At 42.8% G+C, this 24,630-nt stretch overlaps 2 protein-coding genes across 2 annotated transcripts in view; both read left to right on the forward strand.

The window, feature by feature from the left end:
- The window catches only part of PEMT (phosphatidylethanolamine N-methyltransferase), a 440,725-nt gene that overhangs the window by 283,881 nt on the left and 132,214 nt on the right, over positions 1–24,630 (forward strand). The window lies entirely within an intron of this gene.
- Positions 2,671–19,778, forward strand: FLCN (folliculin). Its single transcript, XM_063430674.1, has 12 exons — positions 2,671–2,766; positions 3,791–4,100; positions 4,392–4,538; positions 5,340–5,561; positions 7,302–7,462; positions 8,445–8,536; positions 9,944–10,101; positions 12,006–12,119; positions 13,904–14,027; positions 16,042–16,173; positions 16,600–16,705; positions 17,751–19,778. The coding sequence occupies exons 2-12, from the start codon at positions 3,852–3,854 to the stop codon at positions 17,950–17,952; spliced, it is 1,707 nt and encodes a 568-aa protein (XP_063286744.1). The 5' UTR covers positions 2,671–2,766; positions 3,791–3,851; the 3' UTR covers positions 17,953–19,778.

Below are 24,630 nucleotides of genomic sequence, written 5' to 3' on the forward strand. Positions count from 1 at the left end.
CATTTGTATTTTTTTTAAATATATTTTAAAGTGGATCTGTATACTATACATTACCTTAATATCAGGTTTAAAATTTATTTAAATGGGAATTGTCGCTTCGCATTATTTTTAATGTTTACTTATACTCTATATATTTAACGAATATGTGAGAAAATTAAATGTAGAAATTCACACCTCTGAAACTGGGCTCCTCCATCTTGGATTGCTGTCAATCAATATTCTAAGCCCTGCCCATTGCACCTGTCAATCAGCTTTTGCTGTACTTTGGATGGAAGTGGATTGTGATGTCCATTTCAAAACATTTTAATATCAATTTAAAAAGTGACAGTATTCTCAAATTAACATCTAAACTAATCAGCCACAACATTAAAACCATCTGCCTAATATTGTGCTGCCCCCCCCCCCCCCCCTCCCCCTCATGCTGTCAAAACAGCTTTGATACATCGAGGTAAGGATTCCACAAGATTTCTGAACGTGTCCTTTAAATGGCACCAAAAGGTTGGACCTCCATAGACTTAATTTGTAGTTCCAGCACATCCCACAAATGCTCACTTGGATTGAGATCTTGGGAATTTAGAGGCCAATGCAACCCTTAGAACTCTGTCCTGTTCCTCAAACCATTCATGCACAAATGTTTGCAGTGTCAGGGTGCTTTTTCCAGCTGAAAGAGGCCTCTTGCATTAGGGAACACCGTTACTGTGAAGGGGTGTACGTGGGCTGCAACAATTTCTAGGTAGGTGGTACGTGTCAAAGGAGGAGCATTCACATTAATTCCAGGAGGACCCAGGGTTTCCCAGCAGAACATTGCCCAGAGCATAATTCCACCAGCCTGCCTTCTTCCCATAGTGCATCCTGCTGCCATCTCTTCCACAGGTCAACGACGCACCCGGGCCATCCATCTGAGCTAAATGAAAATGTGATTCATCAGACCAGGCAAGAGTTTTCAATTGCTCCATGGCCCAGTTCTGCCACTTACGTCACCACTGAGGACATTTTTTTGTGGTGGACAAGGGTCATCATGGGCACTCTGACTGGTCTGAGGCTGTGCGTCAAATTGCGATGCATTGTGTGTTACTGACACCTTTCTATCATGACCAGCATTACGTTTTTCAGCAATTTGAGCTACAGTATCTCTTCTATTTGATCTGACCAGACATGATAGCCTTCACTCCCCACGTACATCAATGATCCTTGGGTGCCCATGATCCTTATGGCGGTTCACTGGCTGTCCTTTCTTGCACCACTTTTGTTAGGTATTAATCACTGTAAGCTGGGAACAACCTACAAGACTTGCTCTTGTCAAAGTCACTCAGATCTTTTCTCTTGAAATTTTTTTCCTGCTTTCAACACATGAAATTCAAGAAGAGACTGTTCACTTGCTCCTAATATATCCCACCCCTTGACAGGTATCATTGTAACAATATATTCAATGTTATTCACTTTACATGTCAGTGGTTTTAAAGTGGCTGAATGGTGTACGATATTACCTTACATCAAGAACTTGTAGATCTTAGGTTTTTCTTCTAAGAGTAGTTTCTGCTTGACATAATGCTTCTTGTGGGAACTGTGGGCATTCTTCATCTTCCGATACTCTGAGAACCTTTTTCTCAAAGTGGAATTCTTGAAGCTACTCAACAAGTTAGAGATGTCTTTCTAAACAAACGTCTAGACTCCCACATAATGTGTAGGTTAGGTTACTGGCACACGTCCCAAATAGACACAGGGGACATTTTAATTATAGGGGTGACAGGGGTGTGGCCAGAGGCAGGGCTGTTTTGAGAAATTCTAGGTGACTGTATTAAAAATTGATAAAGAACAAAACAAGAACAAGGTATCTTATTTACAAAGGCTGGTTTCTAAACACATTTGCAGGGTTATTTACTAGTGTGAGCATTTTAAGTTGAGTTTGACATTTAAGGGCAAAATAGCTGAACTAAATATCTCTAATAAAGTACCTTTTTTACATGAATGGGGAGCTATTGGTTGGATTAGCAGGGGTGAGCCTTCGGCCCTCCAGATGTTTTGGACTACATCTCCCATAATTCTCTTACAGCCATTATGCTAACAGAGCATCAAGGGAGATGTTGTCGACAACATCTGGGGGGCTGAAGGTTCCCCACCCGCATTAGCAGCCTGTTCTAGCCAAATAGCGCGCCCATGCCAGGTAGCACTACGCGCCTCCTAAAACACAAATTCACTTTGAATTCACATGGAATTCTGACTTTAGCACCTGTGATTGTGGTATAAAAACACATTAATGGTAGTGTTATTGCTGTGCGGGCCTGTTATACATTCAGACACACCAGCTATAAGGAGCACCTACAAAGGAGGGACAGCAGGATTTGGGCCCAGATTAGAGACTGTCCCTCCTAAACAGGGCCAGTTGGGAGCTATGCTTTGAGAAGGAGTGATCTGCCCTCTCAGGCAGGTCACACTCACAGCACATGTGATGGATCACATGCAAAGTCAGCTGACTCAGCCTGGCCTCTGTTTATAAATAGGCGGGTTAAACCATTCCGCATCATCAGAGGGGCGCACGAAATGCACAATCCTTTTAATCCTCCGTTCTTCGTCTCTCGCTCTGCACGTCAACTATCTCTACAAACATGACTAAGGCCCCACAATTGCACAGGACTCTGTGTGTAAACGTAGCTGGGTCTTTACTTGTGGACGTCCCCCCCCCCCATTCTATGGTATGCACTTGGTATGTCCCTCGGAGCCGGAAGTCAGCTCTCATCACGTGATGTAAACATGGTGAGCTGACAGGTGAGCCCTCAGTGGGAGCTGGGGGAGCTGGGAGATTCGGGCAGGCAGGGGTTAATAAGAATGGCGAGATGTACTAATATTAGTGCCCAGGGTGCGATGTCAGGGATTGAGTAATGTCAGACATGGGCTATGTTGGATATTGAGGATGTCTGGGGTCACAGCATTACCTGGAGCTGCAGTTATCCCCTCCATAGGGATTTACCATAGCCCAGGGGTTTATTAACTAAACAACGAATCGTAGCCAGTGTGAATGGTGAAATTAGGGGTAAAATAGCCGAGTGGTGACTATAGCCAAGCAGGAGATTCTTCGAGAACGTTTCCAGATCAGCGGCTTCATGTTAAAGGGACGCTATAGTCACCGGAACCACCGCAGCGTAACGTAGGTTTTCTGGTGTCTATAGCCCGTCCCTGCAGGCATTTTAACGTAAACTCAGCCTTTATAGGGAAAAGGCAGCGTTTACATTACAGCCTAGAAACACCTCTAGTGGCAGTCACTGAGATGGCCTCTAGAGGTGCTTCCTGGGTCAGTGCTGCACAGTGCGCAGTACTGGCATTCAGCGTCTCCACGCTCTGCATGGGGATGCTGCATGCACCCCATAGAGATGGATTGATTTAATACATCTCTATGACGAGGTGCTGATAGACGCAGTACGTCATTTTGCTGTGCATGCGCAATAGGGTCCTATTGCTTTTATATGGGAAAGCATTGGAAAAGCTAAGATCATCAAGGCTGATAATCTCGAGGCAGGGGAGAAAATTTTATTTTAATACCCTTTACCCTTTGATCTGTGGTGGGTCAAGGACCCTAATAGATAGTCAACGCTATAGTGTTCCTTTAAATGTGGCTATTTAGATTTTGTTAAAATGTTGAATTTGCTGAACAATTCTGCACAGACATGGATAATGTGTCCATTTGGGCTAAAATGTTACATTCTTGATAATTCACACTTTACAGGGTTACTCACTAAAGTGTGAATTTTAATGTTGAGTTTTGAATGTAAGTATTGTTATTTTTGCATTTTAGTACCTGTCTTCCCAGAAGAATTTTGTACATGTAGTGTACCTGTGCTCATCTGACTGCCAAGATGAATGCTATTGTGGCTCTTTGCCACTTCTGTGAGCTGCATGGACCACGCACCTTGTTTTGCACAGAAGCACTGCACTCCCCACTTCCCCAGGGGGCCGGCTGTGGAGATAGCTTCGGGCAGGGGGAAGCAGCAGAGGAAGAGGAGGTGGGAATCCAGATGAGCAGCAGGATTCGGTCACACAGCCCCGCAGAGGGGGCAAGTGCAGAATCCAATAGCCCCAGACTCAAGAAATCGGATATGTGTGAGGTAATTTCTGTACATCTGGAAAATATCACACGTCGTTATTTACTAAAGTGTGAATTGTCCGAAATTCAATGTTGAGGCTAAAATAGTGAATTGGAAAAGTTATTCAAGTCAGCCGTGTATCCAGTTCTGTTTCTCTGCCTTAAACCTGAATTTCACTCTGAATTCCCAACAGTTCACGCTTTAGTGAATTAGCCAGAATTAGCCTGTAAGTAAATAAAGCAGGAAATCTGAACCCATTGCCTTGGCTTGTCATTGCCTTGTAACCAATGTCTGTCTTTTGGGGTCTTTTAGGGTTGTCGTTCTCTGGCTGCAGGTCATCCTGGGTATATTAGCCATGACAAGGAGACATCCATCAAATATGTCAGCCATCAGCACCCAAACCACCCACAGTTATTCAGTATTGTCCGCCAGGCCTGTGTTCGCAGTTTGAGTTGTGAGGTAAGGAAACACCATTTATTAATATTGGATTCAGTCACTGCATGAACGTTCTACAGTTCTTATTAAATTGTTGCCACTATAAATCTATTGGGAGAAGTGAAAGTAGATCTGTTAAAATATACCCATCACCATCACCACCAAATAAATGAGTATTTCATAATTATAAAACAATGACTGTGTTGCAATTTTACTGAAATAGTAGGGAGTACTCTGTCTTATGTACATTCACTCAGCTTGACAAAACATGGAGCGATCGCTGTCAAGTTTTGTCATTTCCCTCAGTCATTGCTAGGGATGGCTGTGAGAACAAAAGCATTGTCTATGGAGACTCTCACGGGTCCTCTACACTGTTACGCAAGCTCGAGAGTACAGCACTGACATGAGCTCCTGGCAGGTGAAGCTCCAGAGTTGAAGAGGCTACCACGGATGGTCAAGGGGGCAGCCGCTAGTGACCGCTTCAGGCAAATAAGACCTACCTTTCCTTGCACCTCACAGCCACTGCACACCAACTAGCATAGTCACCAAAATATGCAAAGACCCCAGAAGGTGACAGAGCAGCTTGAAGTACTCTGTCTAGTCTTTTTTTAGATAAAGTGGGACAGCCACTTGCCGGGTCTCTCCATTTTTTGTGAACTAACCCCCCCAGGTAACATGTAAGCTCAAAGTAGGAGAATAGAGGAAATATACAGGTATGCTTGCTCAAACTCTCCTGGAAATAAATCTGTATTCCTGTTTTACTTTATCTGCATATCTGTGAATTGTGATAAAAAAAGACCATTCAAATTTCTCTCTTCCTGCTAGGTCTGCCCGGGTAGGGAGGGTCCCATCTTTTTTGGCGATGAACAACATGGTTTTGTGTTTAGCCACACGTTCTTCATTAAAGACAGCCTTGCCCGTGGCTTCCAGCGCTGGTACAGCATTATTGTCATCATGATGGACAGAATTTATCTTATCAACTCCTGGCCATTCCTGTTGGCTAAGATCAGAGGAATCATAGACGAGCTGCAAGGAAAAGCGTTCAAAGTGAGTAGCTCACAGCTGGATTGGGATATGCAGGAAGAGACCTAGAGAATTATTCTAGATAATGTTATAATCTGGATGCAAAGCTTATTACCCAGTTAGGCAACATCTACAAATATTTAAAAAACAAAAACAAAAAAAAACCCTCCATTACTCTTAACCAAACAGTTGCTGATTTAATGAATGATGGGAGTTGTATCCAGGGATCAAAGTAGAGCCTTCTTAATGGGCAGAGGAAACTTATTATCACCTTAAAGAGACTCATATTTTAGATGCAGTGTGTAGGTTAGATCACAGTTCGTTATTCTTATTTATTTTGTAATCTTCTTTATCTACATTTAGTTTTGCTCCATTGACCTATTTCTTCTTCTCCCTCACCACAACCTTTAGTGTTTCTCCTTTTGCACCAAAAATGTTGGTGTGCGTGATATTCTGACTTGTATTTCAGGGGGTTGTGGTTAAACTGTCAGATTTCTTCAGTGGAAAGGTGACATTTAAACTACAGCTCACAGAATTCCTTGTTTATAAATCACTGCTTGTTGAATAAGTTCATCAGTGATTCAGAAAGCTAACTGAACATTGTGATTGGTCGAGTCGCTTCCTGGTCTGGGCAGAGCTCACTGCTGAATATATATAATGCATTAAAAGGAAATGGGTGAACTCTAGCAGGACGTGTTCCTTTCAATGCTTGTGACTTTAATGAAATAGTTTTAATAATTGGAGTTGAATTAATGGCAGCTTTGATTGCAGTCATTGTCAGTTTGTGGCACAGGTGACCCGGTATGCTGATACACTTACTTTATTTACATTTTGGATAAAATACATATTGCAGTATATACAGCGTTTCCTACATCTTATTTAACCCTTTAAGGACACATGACGTGTGTGACATGTCATGATTCCCTTTTATTCCAGAAGTTTGGTCCTTAAGGGGTTAAAAGCACACTATAGTGTTGGGGATCTTAAACTGTATTCCCAATTCTATAGTGTCCCTCTGTCTCCCTCTCATGAAAGGGTTAAAAACCCTTTCTTTAACTTACCTGATTCCCGAGCCAAGTTGTCTCGGCGCTGGTTTAGTCTCCTCCTACTGTCACAGCGATGAGGAAACCTAAAGCGCTTGAGGACGTCCAGCGTCATTTCCCACAGTTAAACCCCATGTAAACCAAGGAAGTGCATCTAGTGGCTGTTTGGAAGATCGCTACTTGAGGCAGTCTTAACCCGGCATTGTAAACAGTGCAATATTTTTACATGCAGAGTTAAGGGGACACGGACACTGTACCCAGACCACTTCAATGAGATTAAGTGATCTGGGTGCCTATAGTGTCCCTTTTAACAATACAAGAAAAGGTTGTAGGTTTTGAAGTATAAATACTTATTTACTAAATGAAAAGGCATGATATGTTGTTTACTTTTTTTTTTGTGCCAGAGAAGACCAACGTTTACCTTACAACCTACAGTTCAGTGTTTAACACTGAAACCAAACTAGTAATTCTGAGAAGTAGCTTTTTTTTTTTTTTTTTTATAGATAGATAGATTATACTATTGTGGTATTGAAAATCGGAAGGAATTCTTAAAACCTCCTCCTCTCATCCAGCACAGGAGGATACTGGGAACTAGATAGCTTAGATATTGAAATCTAAGATTCATACTGTCTGTTGCGAGCACATGTTCACAGTAGCCATTTTTTAAAAATTATTAATTTTCACTGAGGGTTTAAACTTTATGATGGTTTTTCTCCATCAGGTGTTTGATGCGGAGCAGTTTGGATGCCCCCAGCGACCCCTGCGGATAAACACAGCGTTTACTCCATACCTACATAAACGAAATGGAAACGCAGCCCGTTCCTTGACCTCTCTCACCAATGATGACAATTTATGGGCCTGCCTCCATACCTCCTTTGCATGGTAACAGGGAGCATATTGTGATGTAACTTGCTGTAAAACGTATATCGAGCTTGTATAAGCACTCTCATAACCATTTAAAAAGGATTGTGAACAACATTGAAGGGGGTTTCAATGACCGCAAATTAGTAGGTGAAACAGTTACTTGACTTTAGCCCCTTAAGGACCAAACGTCTGGAATAAAAGGGAATCATGACATGTCACACATGTCATGTGTCCTTAAGGGGTTAAACACGATTTAGACATTGACATTGAGAATAAACGCAAAACTTGAGTCAGTACAGTTATTTATATAGAGCGTCAAAAAACCTGTGTTGATATTTTAACATGGAAATTATTTTGGGCCGAAGATATTCTACATTATCATTGGGTAAATAAAAAAATGCAAACGCCCCCCTCTTTCCTCTGCAAAGTAAAATAATGGACGCTAATCGGCTCAGTTCTGGGGGACCTCCGGTTTTGATTGGCCGATGGAATCACATGCTGTCTGTTTTTGTATTAAATCTTAACTATTGGTTTAAAAAGCTTGATGCAATTCTAAGATGGCAGCTCCGCCTTATAAAAATCAGATCATTCCTGGGGTAATTATGTCCAAATTCACTGTAGCTGAGTCTGTGCGATGTTATGTTTAATTGGGAATTGTGTCTGAAGCTCATGTGTGTAAAGTATATTTAAGGTGACAAAATGTAAAAGCATCGAGCAAAGACTGATTGTTATTTCTTGGATACGAGCCTCGGTAAAATACGGCGAAATTCCATATAAGAATATGTTCTTTTGGTTTCCATGGTGATTGGTCTAATTGTAGAAGTTTAGTTCACTTTTAGAACACTTTTTATAAATCTTTCAATTGAATTGTACGTATCTTGTGACTCTTTAATCGGTTTTTGTAGATTGCTGAAAGTATTGTCTATACATACACAAGTAAATTGATGTTTTATTTGCTATTTAGTAAAACATTGAGCTGCCATTTGTGTCTTTACTGAAGGCTGCTAAAGGCTTGTGGTTGCCGCCTGACAGAGAAGCTGCTGGAGGGCGCTCCTACTGAGGACACCTTGGTACAGATGGAAAAGCAAGCAGGTTGGTGTAAATAGGGAATTTGTTTGGGCCACTCTCACACGCCTTATCCAGTGAATTCATCGCAAAGTAAGATTAAATAGGAGTCGTTTTGTTTTTTTGTGTCGCTGTTGACCAGTGGAGAGTTTAGGTCAAGCACGCTTTCAAAAATCTGCTTTATAAGATCTGTTACCAGGGATAAGGCACAAATCTTCTATATTTAAAATGAAGTACTCAAAATATTAGGTGCAAATTTCAGGATTCTCTTGGGGATTGTCAGTGCCTTGTTTAGTAACCGTACTGACAATCCCCAGGATTTACTCCGATCCAGTACTAGCACGATATTTAGTATCCTGCAATACAAAAATAAAGTGGCTCGATTCTCCTTTTCCTACAGAGCACCGCAATTATGGAATAACCTCAGGGGCACAGTCAAATCTTCATTCGATCTAAAATCTTTTAAGAGATTTATGGCATTATACCTCAGCACAGAATGCACCTGTCATGGTTTAATATATTTATTACCTGTTGTGTATTACATTTATATGTGTGTGTATATATAGTTATAGTTTGTATATTATATTTTTGTAATATTGTATCCTATTGTAACAATGCAATGTTTTGTGGACCCAGGACATACTTGAAAACGAGAGAAATCTCAATGTATCCATCCTGGTAAAATATTTTATAAATAAATCTGATGTCCTCTTTTAGTGTCAGTCCTGAAGATATGTTTTCAGCATTTGATGTTTTGGAACCCGTCATCAAATATTTAGACAATTAGATGCGTTAGTGTTTTAGTAGCACGTTCTTGTGTATAGCACAGCAAGAACAAAGTGTAAATCGATTTTGCAAGTTAAAGGGACAACAGTCACCAAAGCTGCTACTGTGTGTGTTCTACAGCATTTTGCAACTAACATCAACACAACAAAAGTGACCTCCCTATGATATAACCCCAAACCCTCTGTCTCCTAGAGCCCTTTGCTTGTGTTAAATATGATTCTGGAGCATGAATAGGGACGTGTTCATATGTGCGCAGTACAACCTTGTTCATTTGTACAAATCAGTTGGAGGAGCAGGATTAGTTGTTATGTAATGTTTATATGTTTAATTTCACAATTAATAAATTAATTATTGAAATTCCCAATTAAACCAAAATTATAATCCATAATAGAGGTTGCATTTGAATTAATAAACTATTATATCCCCAAAATAATAGGGTTACTTTTAATGTGCAGAATTGTATAAAAAGATGTTCCGCAAAAGGTTTCTCTGATGCACTTAGTAGAAGATGGCGTTCTATGTTAACATTCACTGCGGTTATTCTTTTTATCTATTCTCCTAAGGTAACTGGGATCCCCTAATCTGAGCGACATTATTTTCCTTATGGTATTTGTCTGATCAACGACAATTCTTGCTCCCTGTTTGCAGATTTAGAGGAGGAGTGTGCAGCCTGGGAGGGACAGGATGGAGAAGAGGGTAGTCTCAGGCCTCAGCCCAACGTGTTGGAGGTCCGCTCCAATGAGACGTCTAAGTTATTGGAATGCCGGCTGCCCGTGGTATTCCGATCTCTCAGGCACATGAGGCAGGTACGACCCAGAACAATCTGACTGCATGTAACAGTCCTGTAATACTTTGTGGCAATGTCTGTGTTTACACGAGTTGAATTAACACTGTCTAATAATGTTCAGGACAGCTTGGGTTTCACCCGTTCTGAAATGATTTTGGAATGCCATAACTTACCTACGAGCTAAACGTTCCCTCGGGACAGTTACCCTGGGTGACAGTGCAGAACTCGATTATAGATGTCCTTTTCTTATCAATGTCATATTTAATGTTTATACATGTAAGTAATAGCGTAAGCTGGTGATCCGTGTGTTTCCAGTTTCGAAATGACCCTAGCTTTAATGCATTATAAAGATATTGTATTAAAAGAATTCTTACAATAGGACGAAAAGGACTTGGGAATTGTTATAGACAACAAACTATGCAACAATGTGCAATGTCAATCAGCAGTGGCCAAGGCCAGTAAGGTATTGTCATGCATGAAAAAGGGCATTCATTCTCGGGACGAGAATATCATTTTGCCTCTCTATAAATCACTGGTAAGACCACATATTGAATATGCTGTGCAATTTTGGGCACCTGTTCTAAAGAAGGATATCATGGCACTAGAAAAAGTGCAGAGGCGGGCTACAAAATTAATAAAAGGAATGGAACATATCAGCTATGAAGAAAGGTTAACAAATTTAAACCTATTTAGTTTAGAAAAACGTCGCCTGAGAGGGGATATGATAACATTATACAAACATATTCGGGGCCAATACAAACCATTGTGTGGAAATCTATTCACAAACCGGACTTTACATAGGACACGAGGCCATGCGTTTAGACTGGAAGAAAGAAGATTTCGTCTAAGGCAAAGGAAAGGTTTTTTTACTGTAAGAACAATCAGGATGTGGAATTCTCTGCCTGAAGAAGTGGTTTTATCAGAGTCCATACAGATGTTCAAACAGCTACTAGATGCATACTTGCTAAGACAGAATATTCAAGGATATAATCTTTCAATGTAGGGTAATAACTGCTTGATTCAAGGATAAATCTGACTGCCATTCTGGGGTCAATAAGGATTTTTTTGTCCTAGCTTGTTGCAAAATTGTGCTTCAAACTGGTGTGTTTTTTTTTTTTTTTTTTTTTCTTCTCTTTTGGATCAACAGCAAAAAACAGGTGTGAGGAAGGCTGAACTTGATGGACGCAAGTCTCTTTTCAGCTATCTAACTATGTAACTATGTAACTATGTAACTATATCAAAAAAAGATACTCGTGGCTGCTGGTTATCTTTGTGAGAGCAGCCGTAAGAGTCTCCTTCAATCAATATCCTCCCAGTGTGGGATATACAGAGATACTTATTCCAGAAAGAGTTTTTGGGATGTGTAATTCCAGTTCCATTTCACAATGTTTACACTGGAGCTGCTGAATAAGGTGTTAGCAGGGTTTGTGCGGTTGCTATGCGCTTAATGTCAGCCTCATGTACAGTTTAGGGAAGAGAGCTGTAGATGGCATTTGTCCAAGCAGCTTACCCTGCATTAGTGCAGCTGTTGCCAGTGAACCAGCACAGAGCCCCCTCGTAGAGGAGGAGGAAGTATTGGATATTTTACCGATCATTGCAGCTATGTACAGGGAGTCTGGGAGAGGGGGTAACCTGTGCAAGGAGCTTGATAGTATTTTGTCTGCCCATATTACTATATTTCTATGGGGAGCATAAGGTGTTCTGGTGCCTGGAGTGTTCCTTTAAATGAAACTTATCGTGAGAATGAGCCTGTGATATATCATTTCGTTTCACTCTATATTGAGTTTTATTTTATTTTTTTTCATTTATTTTTTTGCTTGTTTGATTCAAAGCTTTGTTGTAATATTTAAACCGTCAAGAGTTTTCCAAGTTTTGTCAGTTTCTAGGACTTTCTGAATTTCTACATATCTTGTTCTTTCTCAGGTGCTGGGCGCTGCTTACTTCAGGGTGTTAGCCTGGCACATTCTGATGGGTAATCAAGTCATCTGGAAGGGGCAGGACCGCGATCTGATTCAGTCGGCGTTTGATGTTCTGCGGGTAAGTAACCCTGCATTCCTTCACCAGGATTAATGAATGAAAATTGAGGCAGTCCTTTACTAAGCTCCATCAGTTTGAGAATTTCTGATATCTAGGAAAAATACTCTTCTAGAAGTGATGGAGGGCCTTCTTTCCCCCTACAGTGGTTCTTTAAATCCAGTGTATTATATAGTGCTGCCTTGGTAGGTTTTACATATCCTTTTGTTATTTTTATGTTACTAATATTGCACCTAGTAAGTTGTGCCCACCTCATGCGATCTGCATACTAAAAAAAAAAGGAAAACCAATATGTGTAGAAGTTAAAGAATGTGTTTTTTTTCTTTTTCTTTTTTTTTTTTAAACAATAGAGTACATTTATAAATATTGAACGTTGCGGGGGCGGGGCATGACACCCACCATGGCCGGACTCGGTTCTCTGTAGCTCCGGCTCTCCAGTTTGAAAACTGTGGCTAAATCGTCCTAAAGCGACACAGAAACCTTCTTGGTCCCACTGTAGACCGACACTCTAACTCCAAGAGCCGTTCTAAGCCTGAAGTGTAACGGTCTGACAAGTACTTACCTTGTATGCAGGCTGTGGCCTAGCGTGTCCGGTAATCGGGGGAAGCGGACGATCACCCGACCTGGTGAGCACACCTGGCGGTACCCTTTCTGCAGCACCGTCACCTCCTCCAGAGTTCCATGCGGTCAAGATGGCGACCGACTCCACTTCTTGTGACACGCAAGGTACTCACACTGATCAGTCACCACGAGTCTGCAGCACTACCCATGTGGCGACTGGCTGAAATATTCACTCGCTCTTGGGAATTTCGGGAGGCAAAGCAAGCAGAGTCGCTGCCTCAGGCTGGAGGGGAAGAACATGGAGGAGGAACGCGGGTGCGGAATGGGCTCCCTCTGGGCACTCAACTGCTTCCAGCACAGAGACACAAAGCTACAAGCCCACCCGGGCCGTGGGCCACTAGGGGTGAGACCCCACAGCATTGGCCACACAGACAGGAGGCCAGCCGCTATCAACAATGACATCCCAGCAGGGCCTTCTGCCTCTCCGGATTGGAGAAGGACTTGGACTCTTTGAGCCCCCAAGTCAGTGTCTCCCAGATGCAGGCCTCTACACCGACCTGGGGCAGGAGGGAGACCCTTCTCTGCACTCCTCGTGCTGCCTTCTTTCAACCCAGCGGCAGATCTACCCTCTGCCTTCCAAGCTCAGGCATCGGCTGAAAAGCTGCAGAAAATCAGCTTATATTCTAGGACTATCTCGCGACCGGACGACGCCATTAGGGTACCTGAGGCAAATCCAGCCGACCCAAGACTGATTATAGGCTCTTTACATTTATATTGTTTACATGTTACTGCCATGCATCCATGAGTCACTTACTTTACCCAGAGGAACGGTGTCAGCTTACTGTGCATCCAGTGGTTCTTCCCTCTACTACTCTCTTGCTATTCTCTTATCATCCTACTCAATTAATTCATTGAGTGAGCTCACTTAGCATGTTCAAGCTTGTTTAAAAGATAAAATTGTGCATATGTTCTCGACTACCCCATATGTAAAGCATGATAATTCGCCTGAGGATTACCTTTGGGGTACCTCAAGCTTGTTTGTACTATTCTTCTGCACTGCAAAAATACAAAATAAAAATATCGAACATTGCAAATTCTTCAAATAACAATGTTAATTAAGAAATAGGACTTCCTTCTTATAATCATTATTGAGGTGACTGCTTTAAAAATCCCTCCAATGTGGTTTGCTTTTAACCAATGGTAGATATTCCTGTGCTTTTCCTCAGACCATGCTCCCGGTGGGCTGTGTCCGCGTGATTCCGTACAGCGAGATATACGAAGATGCGTATCGGTGCAACTTCCTTGGGTTGAGTCCTCAAGCTGAAATCCCCCCTCATGTGCAAACATCTGGTGAGTGTCAAACACCTTCATTACTTTAGACTCCTTTAGACTGCAAGCTCGCTACCTCTCAGGGGCATACCTAGAGCACTTGGCACCCAGGACGGACCCAGTGTTTGCCCCCCCCCCCACACCTAAAAATGGGAAGAAAAAAATGTTTTTCAATGTTTTCAAGAACATTTATTGCACATGCAAATTGTGCACCCCCCACACATACAATCCCTGCACCCACCCTACACATCAAATTCATACCCCCTTCATTTAAAAACCCTGCACTCCATCACATAAAGTTCATACACCCCATCACATAAAAACTCTGCACCACCCTTAATAAAAAACAAACCCTGCACAGCCCCTTAATAAAAAAAAACCCTGCACACCCCCTTAATAAAAAACATGCACACCCCCCTTAATAAAAAAATCCCTGCACAGCCCCCTTAATAAAAAAATCCCTGCACAGCCCCCTTAATAAAAAAATCCCTGCACAGCCCCCTTAATAAAAAATCCCTGCACAGCCCCCTTAATAGAAAAATCCCTGCACAGCCCCCTTAATAGAAAAATCCCTGCACAGCCCCCTTAATAGAAAAATCCCTGCACAGCCCCCTTAATAAAAAAATCCCTGCACACCCCCCTTAATAAAAACAAAACCCTGCACACCCTCCTTAATAAAAAAAAAACCTGCACAGCCCCCTTAATAAAAAAAAACTGCACTCCTCCATTAAAGGATCACTATAGGGTCAGGAACACAAACATGTATTCCTGACCCTATAGTGTTAAAACCACCATCTAGTCCCCCTGGGCCCCTCATACCTCCCTAAATGTAGCAAAATCTTACTGTATTCAAGCCTGAAGCTGTAACTCTGCATGCTGTTTACCTTAAAAAAACAAGCAGTCTGCTAACCTCATCATAAGTGGTAGCCTGATCCAATCACAGTGCTTTCCCATAGGATTGGCTGAGACTGACAAAGAGGCAGATCAGGGGCAGAGCCAGCATGATTCAAACACAGCCCTGGCCAATCAGCATTTCCTCATAGAGATGAATTGAATCACTGAATCTCTATGAGGAAAGTTCAGTGTCTGCATGCAGAGGGAGGAGATACTGAATGTTTGGATGCATTTTAGGCAGCCATGACCCAGGAAGGATCTCTAACAGCCATCTCAGGAGCTGCCAATGAAGTTATCACTAGGCTGTAATGTAAACACTGCATTTTCTCTGAAAAGACAGTGTTTACAGCAAAAAGCCTGAAGGGAATGATTCTACTCACCAGAACAAATTCAATAAGCTGTAGTTGTTCTGGTGACTATAGTGTCCCTTTAATAATAATAATAAAAAAAAACCCTGCACACACCCCCTTAATAAAAAAAAAAAACAAAAAACCCTGCACACCCCCCCTTAATAAAAAAAAAACAAAAAACCTGCACCCACCCCTTCACATAAAATTCTATTGTCTAATCACATTTGATGATGCCTCTGCGCTGACCTGCTCTTGTCCGAGCCTCCGACCACTGGTGCCTCACAGGATGATGGATCTTTCCGCTCCGTGAAGGTGGACAGGCGGCAACGGCGCATGTCTGGGTCACGCTGTGCGACGCCGCAAAACTCCTCCCCCTGCTCCTCCATATTGCTGCAGTCAGTGCAGTATAGTGCGGCCGGGCACAGATGCGGCTGCAAAGGCGCCGCGGCACACACCTTACGAATTGATGGGGGGGTGACTTATGACACTGCCAGTCATGGCACCCCCCTAGTGAGTGGCACTGGGGGTAGGCTCACCCCCCCTTAGTACACCACTGCTACCTCTTCTCTGTGTCAGTAAAGCCTAAGCTGTTAAATTGACTTGTATGCCACATTCTACAGTGAGGCATCATTGTTATTAATAATAATTTCTAGGACCCAGTTAATGTTACACTGCCTGAAGCCTGCACTAGTTATATTTGTATATAATGTGCGCTTGATAACACCTTCCTCATTCTAGGCTTGGCAAGTGTCAGAATAATCAATAATCATCTATTTTATTGTATTAAACAGAATTCACTGTCATGGTGGATGTTCGCAGTGCTCCACGCTCCAACTTATACCCAGTCTTGTATGCGGGCGATGAGCCGCTCAGCAGGTATGACTTTGTGGTTTCCAGTGGCAGCCCGGTCGCTACAGATAGGGGTAAGTATCCTTGGCATAGAACACAAAGAAGTGCTAATGTGCAATCCGTTCATTCTTTGTAGAATTTCCACATACTTTGTACATGTACCAAGGACTGCGGGACTGCTCCGATGTAGATACTGAATGATAAATTGGCTCAAATAAACACATGTTCTATTGCAATTTGGCTGATACACATTGATTTGTTGTGAAATGAAAAGTGAATTTGCAAGATTTCGGATAAAATTGGGAAAAAGTCCTTAGTTTGCTTTCATTTTCTCTCCATACACCACAATCTTCACATTGCAATTTAAAAAAAAAAAAATAAAAAAATTTAATAGTCTCATATGGCACTCTGAATTAATTTGGTACAAATGTTGTAACTCTTAAAAATATTGTAACTTGTTTTCTGGTTTAAACTGTTATTTATTTATTTTTTACTGTCAGTTGGACTCACCATTCTGAACAAGATTGAGGCAGCTTTGAATAACGAAAACCTTTCAGTGGATGTGGTGGATCAGTGCTTGGTCTGCTTGAAGGAGGAGTGGATGAAGTAAGGACTCTATAACCCTCTGTGATTTATGCTAATGTTGTTTTACTATGTATGGGTACGCTGGGGTCGTTACACAGTTAGAGCAGTGACAGAATAGTAGGGTTTGAGGTATCCTGAGTACCATGTCACTGGGGAGATCTGCACGCATCCAATCAATCGGTACAGCAGGAGATCTGTGCTTACAGGTGCCCATTATCTGTGCCATTTGTGTCCCCTTATTAGAAAGGGCGACAGGATATGACGTCATAACTAGAAAGAAACTTGTTTTAAGCGATTTAGCTGAATAAAGTGCGTGGTACTCCTTAAACCAATCGGATGGAATATTGTTTTACCTGTGGAGTCTACAGGTGAGATTGATTCGTAATCTATTTCCTCTGATCTCAATTAACAGGCATTTTATTCAGAATTGCTTCAAATTAATTTTTACAGACGTCTAGTAATAACCCATTGTCTACTGTCTGGAATATATGCGGGAGTAAGCAATAGTTATTTACTGCTTGGGTTACAGTGATTATATTGTCCCTTTAAAAGCTGACGTGACTGAGCGTGGATTAACTGTCTTGTTTAACCTGTTCAGTTTCAGACAGGATGTCAACATATGTCCAAAAGCTTATAGAACACTACCATGCTAAATTGACATTGATAACATGGAAGAGTTCTTATTCTGTCAAAGATCCAGGCCGTTCCTTGCTGCCAGGAAGCCCCATTGGGTAATACCAAATCATTCCTAAGCGGTTTTATATTAAACCAGGGGATGGCACCAGAGTGCCCCTTCAAGACGGAGTACGAGAGAACACATTTTCTAATATTATATTACCAATATCAAAATATATAATATATTTAATCTTCATCCAAAATACACCCCACAGACCAGCTTTAATCATGGCATAACCTTTAGCTCACTGTGACAGTTCTCCATTAACTAATGTTTGCAATAAGGAATAATGTCTGTTATTACCGAGTTCTTTTTATGTAACCTAATATACCAGTTGATGCCATATTCTCTCTCTATATATTTAAGAGTAATATTTTGTTTTCTACTCAGTAAAGTAAAAGTTCTCTTCAAATTCACCAAAGTGGACAGTCGCCCAAAGGAAGATACACAGAAACTACTGGGAATTCTCGGAGCTTCAGAAGAGGACAATATAAAACTTCTCAAGTTCTGGATGACTGGACTCAGCAAGACTTACAAATCCCACCTTATGTCCAGTGTACGCAGCCCCGCGGTCTCAGAGTGCCGGAACTAAGACTCCTAATCTTTGGGCAGGATTTGATCCACGGCCATGGCATGCACCTGGCTAGACAGTATTAAAAACATATATTTATATAAACTTTAATCTATCAAAGTGAAAATAATGATCTGCTTTCAGATAGAAGCAATATAAAATTCTGCAAGGACTCGACTCGTGAATACTTTAGGCTAGCCATATCCAACATAACAGATTGTGCCAGGTCGCGGGTTTGTGTCTGTTCAAGACCATAATGCTCATAACCATTCTTAAAGAAACAGAGGAAATACATTTTAAGATAAGCTTGCATTTATTCACTAAATGTAAGTCATTCATAACACCTTCCTATATTTATTGCAATAGCACTGGCGATGGTTATAATCTAACTGTGTGCAGACTGTGATTCCACTTGACAACCAGCCAATCATTCAACAGGCTGAGTGTCAGAGGAACTGTAATTTAAAGATTATTAAATGTTTCTATATCCCCAAGGTAAGCCAGAGATACAGCCATCTGTTGTATCTAGATCCATTGGCCCCCTGAGCCTCACAATTTGCAAGCTAATGTTATTTTGTGATCTCCTAGGCTACATGACTCTGGAAATACTACTACACATGGATGGAAAACATGTAACTGTACTGCGGAGGAAGTATTTCCAGGTTGGACTGTTCACTTTTTCCGAAATCAGACATTTACAAATGTACGAGTCACCCACTGATGTTGCCTTCTAATTAACTCGCTCAATTTTATGGCCAACTTATTCTTCTAAAGCTGGATATCCTCTCCCACCATGTTTGATATAAGACCACGTCACACATTCGTTTAGGTAGAAATGGGAACGTTTATTATTTTACAGAGTAAAGCAAATCAGGCTTGTTAAGGTAATTATGCATTTGAACATGTTAGGATGGTATTTTCATCATATCCAAATGGGATACTATTTCTTTTAAGTTTAACAATTTCCTATGGGTAAGTTTATTATCAGGTTAATTTCTTGAAACCGGCTCACACACTGGGGTCATGAATAGTGGAATGTGGGAAAAAATAAATTGGGGGGATTTTATATTTTAGAACAAAATGTTAAAAAAAAGCTCAGATTTGGGCAATTTTTTACTAGTTCATCTACTTTCCCCCCCCAAATTTTTTTTTGTAGTTCCATTGTTATTTATCCACAATTTCAGGTTCAATAAATAACCCTAATAGATTTCAAATTCAACATTAAATATAATGAAATGATCAGCCATTCTATAGTATTACATGGCATATGTCGAGTGAGTATTTAATACGAGGATCTTTGTTTTAAACAGTAATGTTTTTGTTTGTTTATTTTAATAAGTAGTCTCTCTGATTATCATTGTTTGTGGGGTGTATCTTTTACCATACTCACAGCAAATGCCACCTCCCAGAACAGTCCTTTCTAACCACAGTTGTTTACGGTCACGCTTCCTGGTTGCCCTGTCTGACTGTGTGAACTGCAGTTGAAAAAAACTCTTGTACCCCATTTTACACTTCTAAATTCTATGTATTTTTCCTTCTATTACCCCATTAAGCAGCATTTCAATAGTTTACGTTTTTTGAAAATTTTTGTATTCACGAAACCCAGGTTTTGATGAATTGAAACCTGATTGGCAAAAGTAACAGATCTGTAAATAAATCTTCAGTTTGCTATAATTTTAGCTTGGCTATTTTAGCATTGTTTTTGACATTTGAATTTCTATTCACAGCAATTCAGATTTTGACAAATAAACCCCTAAATGTAAATTTTACTATAAAATGCAACTTTGTATACGTGTTACATGATCGAATTTGTTTGTTACAAAAATAAAAGATCTAGTTTTAAAATATTGAACAATTTTACTAAACATTATTTGTGGGAAAGAATTCCGTTTGAGTGACCAACATCAGAAACAAAATGTTCTTTAACCCCTTAACGACGCTTGACCTACCGTTAAGGATGCATGATGCAAAACTTCCGTCATTTACTAAAGTTAATCCCAGATCACGGCGATCGCGGGGTTGACGCTCCTCCGATCTGCCTCGTATTTGAGGCAAATCGGGAGCACCCGATCGCGCTGTCCCTGCAGCTGTGATCGCTCTGACAGCCTGTCAGAGTGAGCACATGTGCTGCAGGGACGTCTGATCCGCCTCCCTGTATGAAAAAAATAGTTTAAAATCCTACCCCCCTATACCCATTTTAAATAAAAATTAACCCCTTCCCTGCCAATTGATCACTGACTTCAGTGATCAATTGTCAGGGACTACATTTGACTGTGATCTGATTTTTTTTTTTTTTTTTTTTAAACCCCTGAGGGTTAACTTATTTATATTTTAACCCTCACTAAATGACAGAGATGCAAATTGTGTTTGAACACACACAGCAAAAAATGCAAAAATGGCTTGTGTCCTAAAGGGTAAGTCCAGTTTTTGAAGCTGCATCCTTAAGGGGTTAAGCTGATATAGGTTGTTATGTGGACAGGAGTGTCCAGTTGATGCTCTCACCTATTGGTCCAGCTAACCATTCCTCATATTGCAGATCGGATGGGAAGTGCGCTGGTACTGGGCACCAGAGCCCCAACTTCAGGGGTATATAGTTGCCAAACGGTTTAGACCCTGAAGGTAAGAAGATGCCCGGATGCTTCTGCCCTCATAACCACTTAAAGGACCACTCTAGGCACCCAGACCACTTCAGCTTAATGAAGTGGTCTGGGTGCCAGGTCCTTCTAGGGTTAACCCATTTTTTCATAAACATAGCAGTTTCAGAGAAACTGCTATGTTTATCAATTAGTTAAGCCTTCCCCTATTTCCTCTAGTGGCTGTCTCATTGACAGCCGCTAGAGGCGCTTGCGTGCTTCTCACTGTGATTTTCACAGTGAGAGCACGCCAGCGTCCATAGGAAAGCATTATGAATGCTTTCCTATGTGACCGGCTGAATGCGCGCGCAGCTCTTGCCGCGCATGCGCATTCAGCCGACGGGGAGGAGAAGAGGAGGATCGGAGGAGGAGAGCAGGAGGAGATCTCTCCGCCCAGCGCTGGAAAAAGGTAAGATTTAACCCCTTTCCCCTTTCCAGAGCCGGGCGGGAGGGGGTCCCTGAGGGTGGGGGCACCCTCAGGGCACTCTAGTGCCAGGAAAACGAGTATGCTTTCCTGGCACTAGAGTGGTCCTTTAAATGAGCTCAAGTTGTAAATATGATGTCCTATTTTGGTTAATTATAAAATCTAATCAATACTTTGTGCAAAGGAATTATTTCCCAAAAATGCTAAAAGGCACACACTAAATGCAGTAATATGTCTATTGCAGTGCCTGAATATCAGAATTGAGTTTATACTAACATCCCAGAGCCTGCAGCTTAAATAGTTTAACCCCTTAAGGACACGTGACATGTCATGATTCCCTTTTATTCCAGAAGTTTGGTCCTTAAGGGGTTAAAAAAACAAATGTGTTCATTAGCAGTTCGGCTAGCAGAGTGTATAGATAAGTCATCCTTTATTTAAATGCCCACTGATAGGAATAGACACCTCATATTCATCAGGACCCCGGCAACTGACCATAAGGACTGCTTTCCTCAATGTGAAGACGACCCTATCAACAAAGTGTAATAAAAAGGTTTGTATAATTTTTGCTTGATATAGCTGATATTACTATTAAAGAGTGGGTCCCCTCGCTAATGGCATGTATGTTATTTGGCTCTCTGCCAAAACAGATATGTCTGACTCCAGTGAAGTTTTAGAATAAATTTAAAAAAATCGGCTTAAGTGGTTAAGCTGTCTGCACTGAAGTTGATTAAGGACGCAGTAATTTCATAATGAGAGGGAGAATGGAAACGCCATGTAATGGATAATAATGAACAACCTGCTCTTTCTAATTACTACTGTTTTTGACTCTCTAATATCGCCAGCTTTTTTAATATTGGAAAAATATTTAGAGTGGGATTTAAATGTTCTTTTGGATGGCTGCCGAAGATGTAAATATTTTTTTTTGTGTCTCTAATCTTAACTTGCTAAACTGGATACATGCGCACTTTTTCAGTCCCTCAGATGTTTCCAATATACTCTCAACTGCCTGCCCCGCGGACACCCTCACCATTTGCCTGCCCCGCGGGCACACACCGTCTGCCTGCCCCGCATCCTGGTGGGCCGCGGCACCTGGGGCTGGGCTGACAGCCCTAATCATCATTGATCAGGCTCCTGTAATCCCGTCCGGCCATGTGTGAGCTGTGCGGCCGCGCAGGCCCCCATGGGAGTAGGGGGTGCCAGGCGGCCAACACAGCTCGCACATGGTCGGCCAGGATTATAAAAAAAAAATAAAACCCAAGCGGAGCTTAGCATGCAACAGGGGCGGAGCTTACTTGAAGTGGGGCGGGGCTAAATGAGTCCCTGCTTCCCCCAACAACCAGTTTCCAGGAGCTCCAAGGGATGTGGAGGTAAGAAGCAAGTGTCAGGATTACAGTATGATCCAGCACGTAGAATTGTGTAACACAGAGGACTGATAGGTAACGTATACCGGACCTTAGAATGGCTGGACTAACGTACCAAAAAATAGTCAGGAATAGCCGAGGTCAGGGGATACAGAAAGAGACACAAAGATAAGGAAAAGCCAGGAGTCAGGGATGCCAGAAAACAGGAAGGTCAAAAACAATGCCAAAGTCAAATAACCAGAATTACCAGAATTAATAACGCGCTCTCGGACAACCACAAGGGAACCAACGACAGGGTACAGAGCAGGATGAGAACTGGGCCTAAATACCCCTCCTCTAGATCTGATGGGCTGTAACCAGCCTTTGACCCCAAAGCAGTTACCAGGTATCCGGGCAGCCATTCTCAGTGCTAATAAGGGCCTGGATACTGGGGGTGTCGGTACCCGAGCAGCCATTCTCAGTGCTAATAATGGCCTGGATACTGGGGGTGTCGGTACCCCAGCAGCCATTCTCAGTGCTAATAATGGCCTGGATACTGGGGGCGTCGGTACCCGAGCAGCCATTCTCAGTGCTAATAATGGTCTGGATACTGGGGGCGTCGGTACCCGAGCAGCCATTCTCAGTGCTAATAATGGCCTGGATACTGGGGGTGTCGGTACCCCAGCAGCCATTCTCAGTGCTAATAATGGCCTGGATACTGGGGGCGTCGGTACCCGAGCAGCCATTCTCAGTGCTAATAATGGCCTGGATACTGGGGGCGTCGGTACCCCAGCAGCCATTCTCAGTGCTAATAATGGCCTGGATACTGGGGGCGTCGGTACCCGAGCAGCCATTCTCAGTGCTAATAAGGGCCTGGATACTTGGGGCGTCGGTACCCGAGCAGCTATTCTCAGTGCTAATAATGGCCTGGATACTGGGGGTGTCGGTACCCGAGCAGCCAATCTCAGTGCTAATAAGGGCCTGGATACTTGGGGCGTCGGTACCCGAGCAGCCATTCTCAGTGCTAATAATGGCCTGGATACTGGGGGTGTCGGTACCCGAGCAGCCATTCTCAGTGCTAATAATGGCCTGGATACTGGGGGCGTCGGTACCCCAGCAGCCATTCTCAGTGCTAATAATGGCCTGGATACTGGGGGTGTCGGTACCCCAGCAGCCATTCTCGGTGCTAATAATGGCCTGGATACTGGGGGCGTCGGTACCCGAGCAGCCATTCTCGGTGCTAATAATGGCCTGGATACTGGGGGTGTCGGTACCCGAGCAGCCATTCTCAGTGCTAATAATGGCCTGGATACTGGGGGTGTCGGTACCCGAGCAGCCATTCTCAGTGCTAATAATGGCCTGGATACTGGGGGCGTCGGTACCCCAGCAGCCATTCTCAGTGCTAATAATGGCCTGGATACTGGGGGTGTCGGTACCCGAGCAGCCATTCTCAGTGCTAATAATGGCCTGGATACTTGGGGTGTCGGTACCCGAGCAGCCATTCTCAGTGCTAATAATGGCCTGGATACTGGGGGCGTCGGTACCCCAGCAGCCATTCTCAGTGCTAATAATGCCCTGGATACTGGGGGCGTCGGTACCAGAGCAGCCATTCTCAGTGCTAATAATGGCCTGGATACTGGGGGTGTCGCTACCCGAGCAGCCATTCTCAGTGCTAATAATGGCCTGGATACTGGGGGTGTCGGTACCCGAGCAGCCATTCTCAGTGCTAATAATGGCCTGGATACTGGGGGCGTCGGTACCCCAGCAGCCATTCTCAGTGCTAATAATGGCCTGGATACTGGGGGTGTCGGTACCCGAGCAGCCATTCTCAGTGCTAATAATGGCCTGGATACTGGGGGCGTCGGTACCCCAGCAGCCATTCTCGGTGCTAATAATGGCCTGGATACTGGGGGTGTCGGTACCCGAGCAGCCATTCTCAGTGCTAATAATGGCCTGGATACTGGGGGCGTCGGTACCCGAGCAGCCATTCTCAGTGCTAATAATGGCCTGGATACTGGGGGCGTCGGTACCCGAGCAGCCATTCTCAGTGCTAATAATGGCCTGGATACTGGGGGCGTCGGTACCCCAGCAGCCATTCTCAGTGCTAATAATGGCCTGGATACTGGGGGCGTCGGTACCCGAGCAGCCATTCTCAGTGCTAATAATGGCCTGGATACTGGGGGTGTCGGTACCCGAGCAGCCATTCTCAGTGCTAATAATGGCCTGGATACTTGGGGTGTCGGTACCCGAGCAGCCATTCTCAGTGCTAATAATGGCCTGGATACTTGGGGTGTCGGTACCC

This window comes from Pelobates fuscus, chromosome 8 (genome assembly GCF_036172605.1).
Source record: "Pelobates fuscus isolate aPelFus1 chromosome 8, aPelFus1.pri, whole genome shotgun sequence".
In the NCBI taxonomy this organism is placed as follows: domain Eukaryota; kingdom Metazoa; phylum Chordata; class Amphibia; order Anura; family Pelobatidae; genus Pelobates; species Pelobates fuscus.

Bases quoted from the DNA above. Each gene is read 5' to 3' on its own strand.
- FLCN (XM_063430674.1), top strand. From the start codon at position 3,852: ATGAATGCTATTGTGGCTCTTTGCCACTTCTGTGAGCTGCATGGACCA. The intron at 4,101-4,391 runs GTAATTTCTGTA...GGGGTCTTTTAG, and splicing joins AGAAATCGGATATGTGTGAG to GGTTGTCGTTCTCTGGCTGC. The intron at 14,028-16,041 runs GTGAGTGTCAAA...TGTATTAAACAG, and splicing joins CCCTCATGTGCAAACATCTG to AATTCACTGTCATGGTGGAT.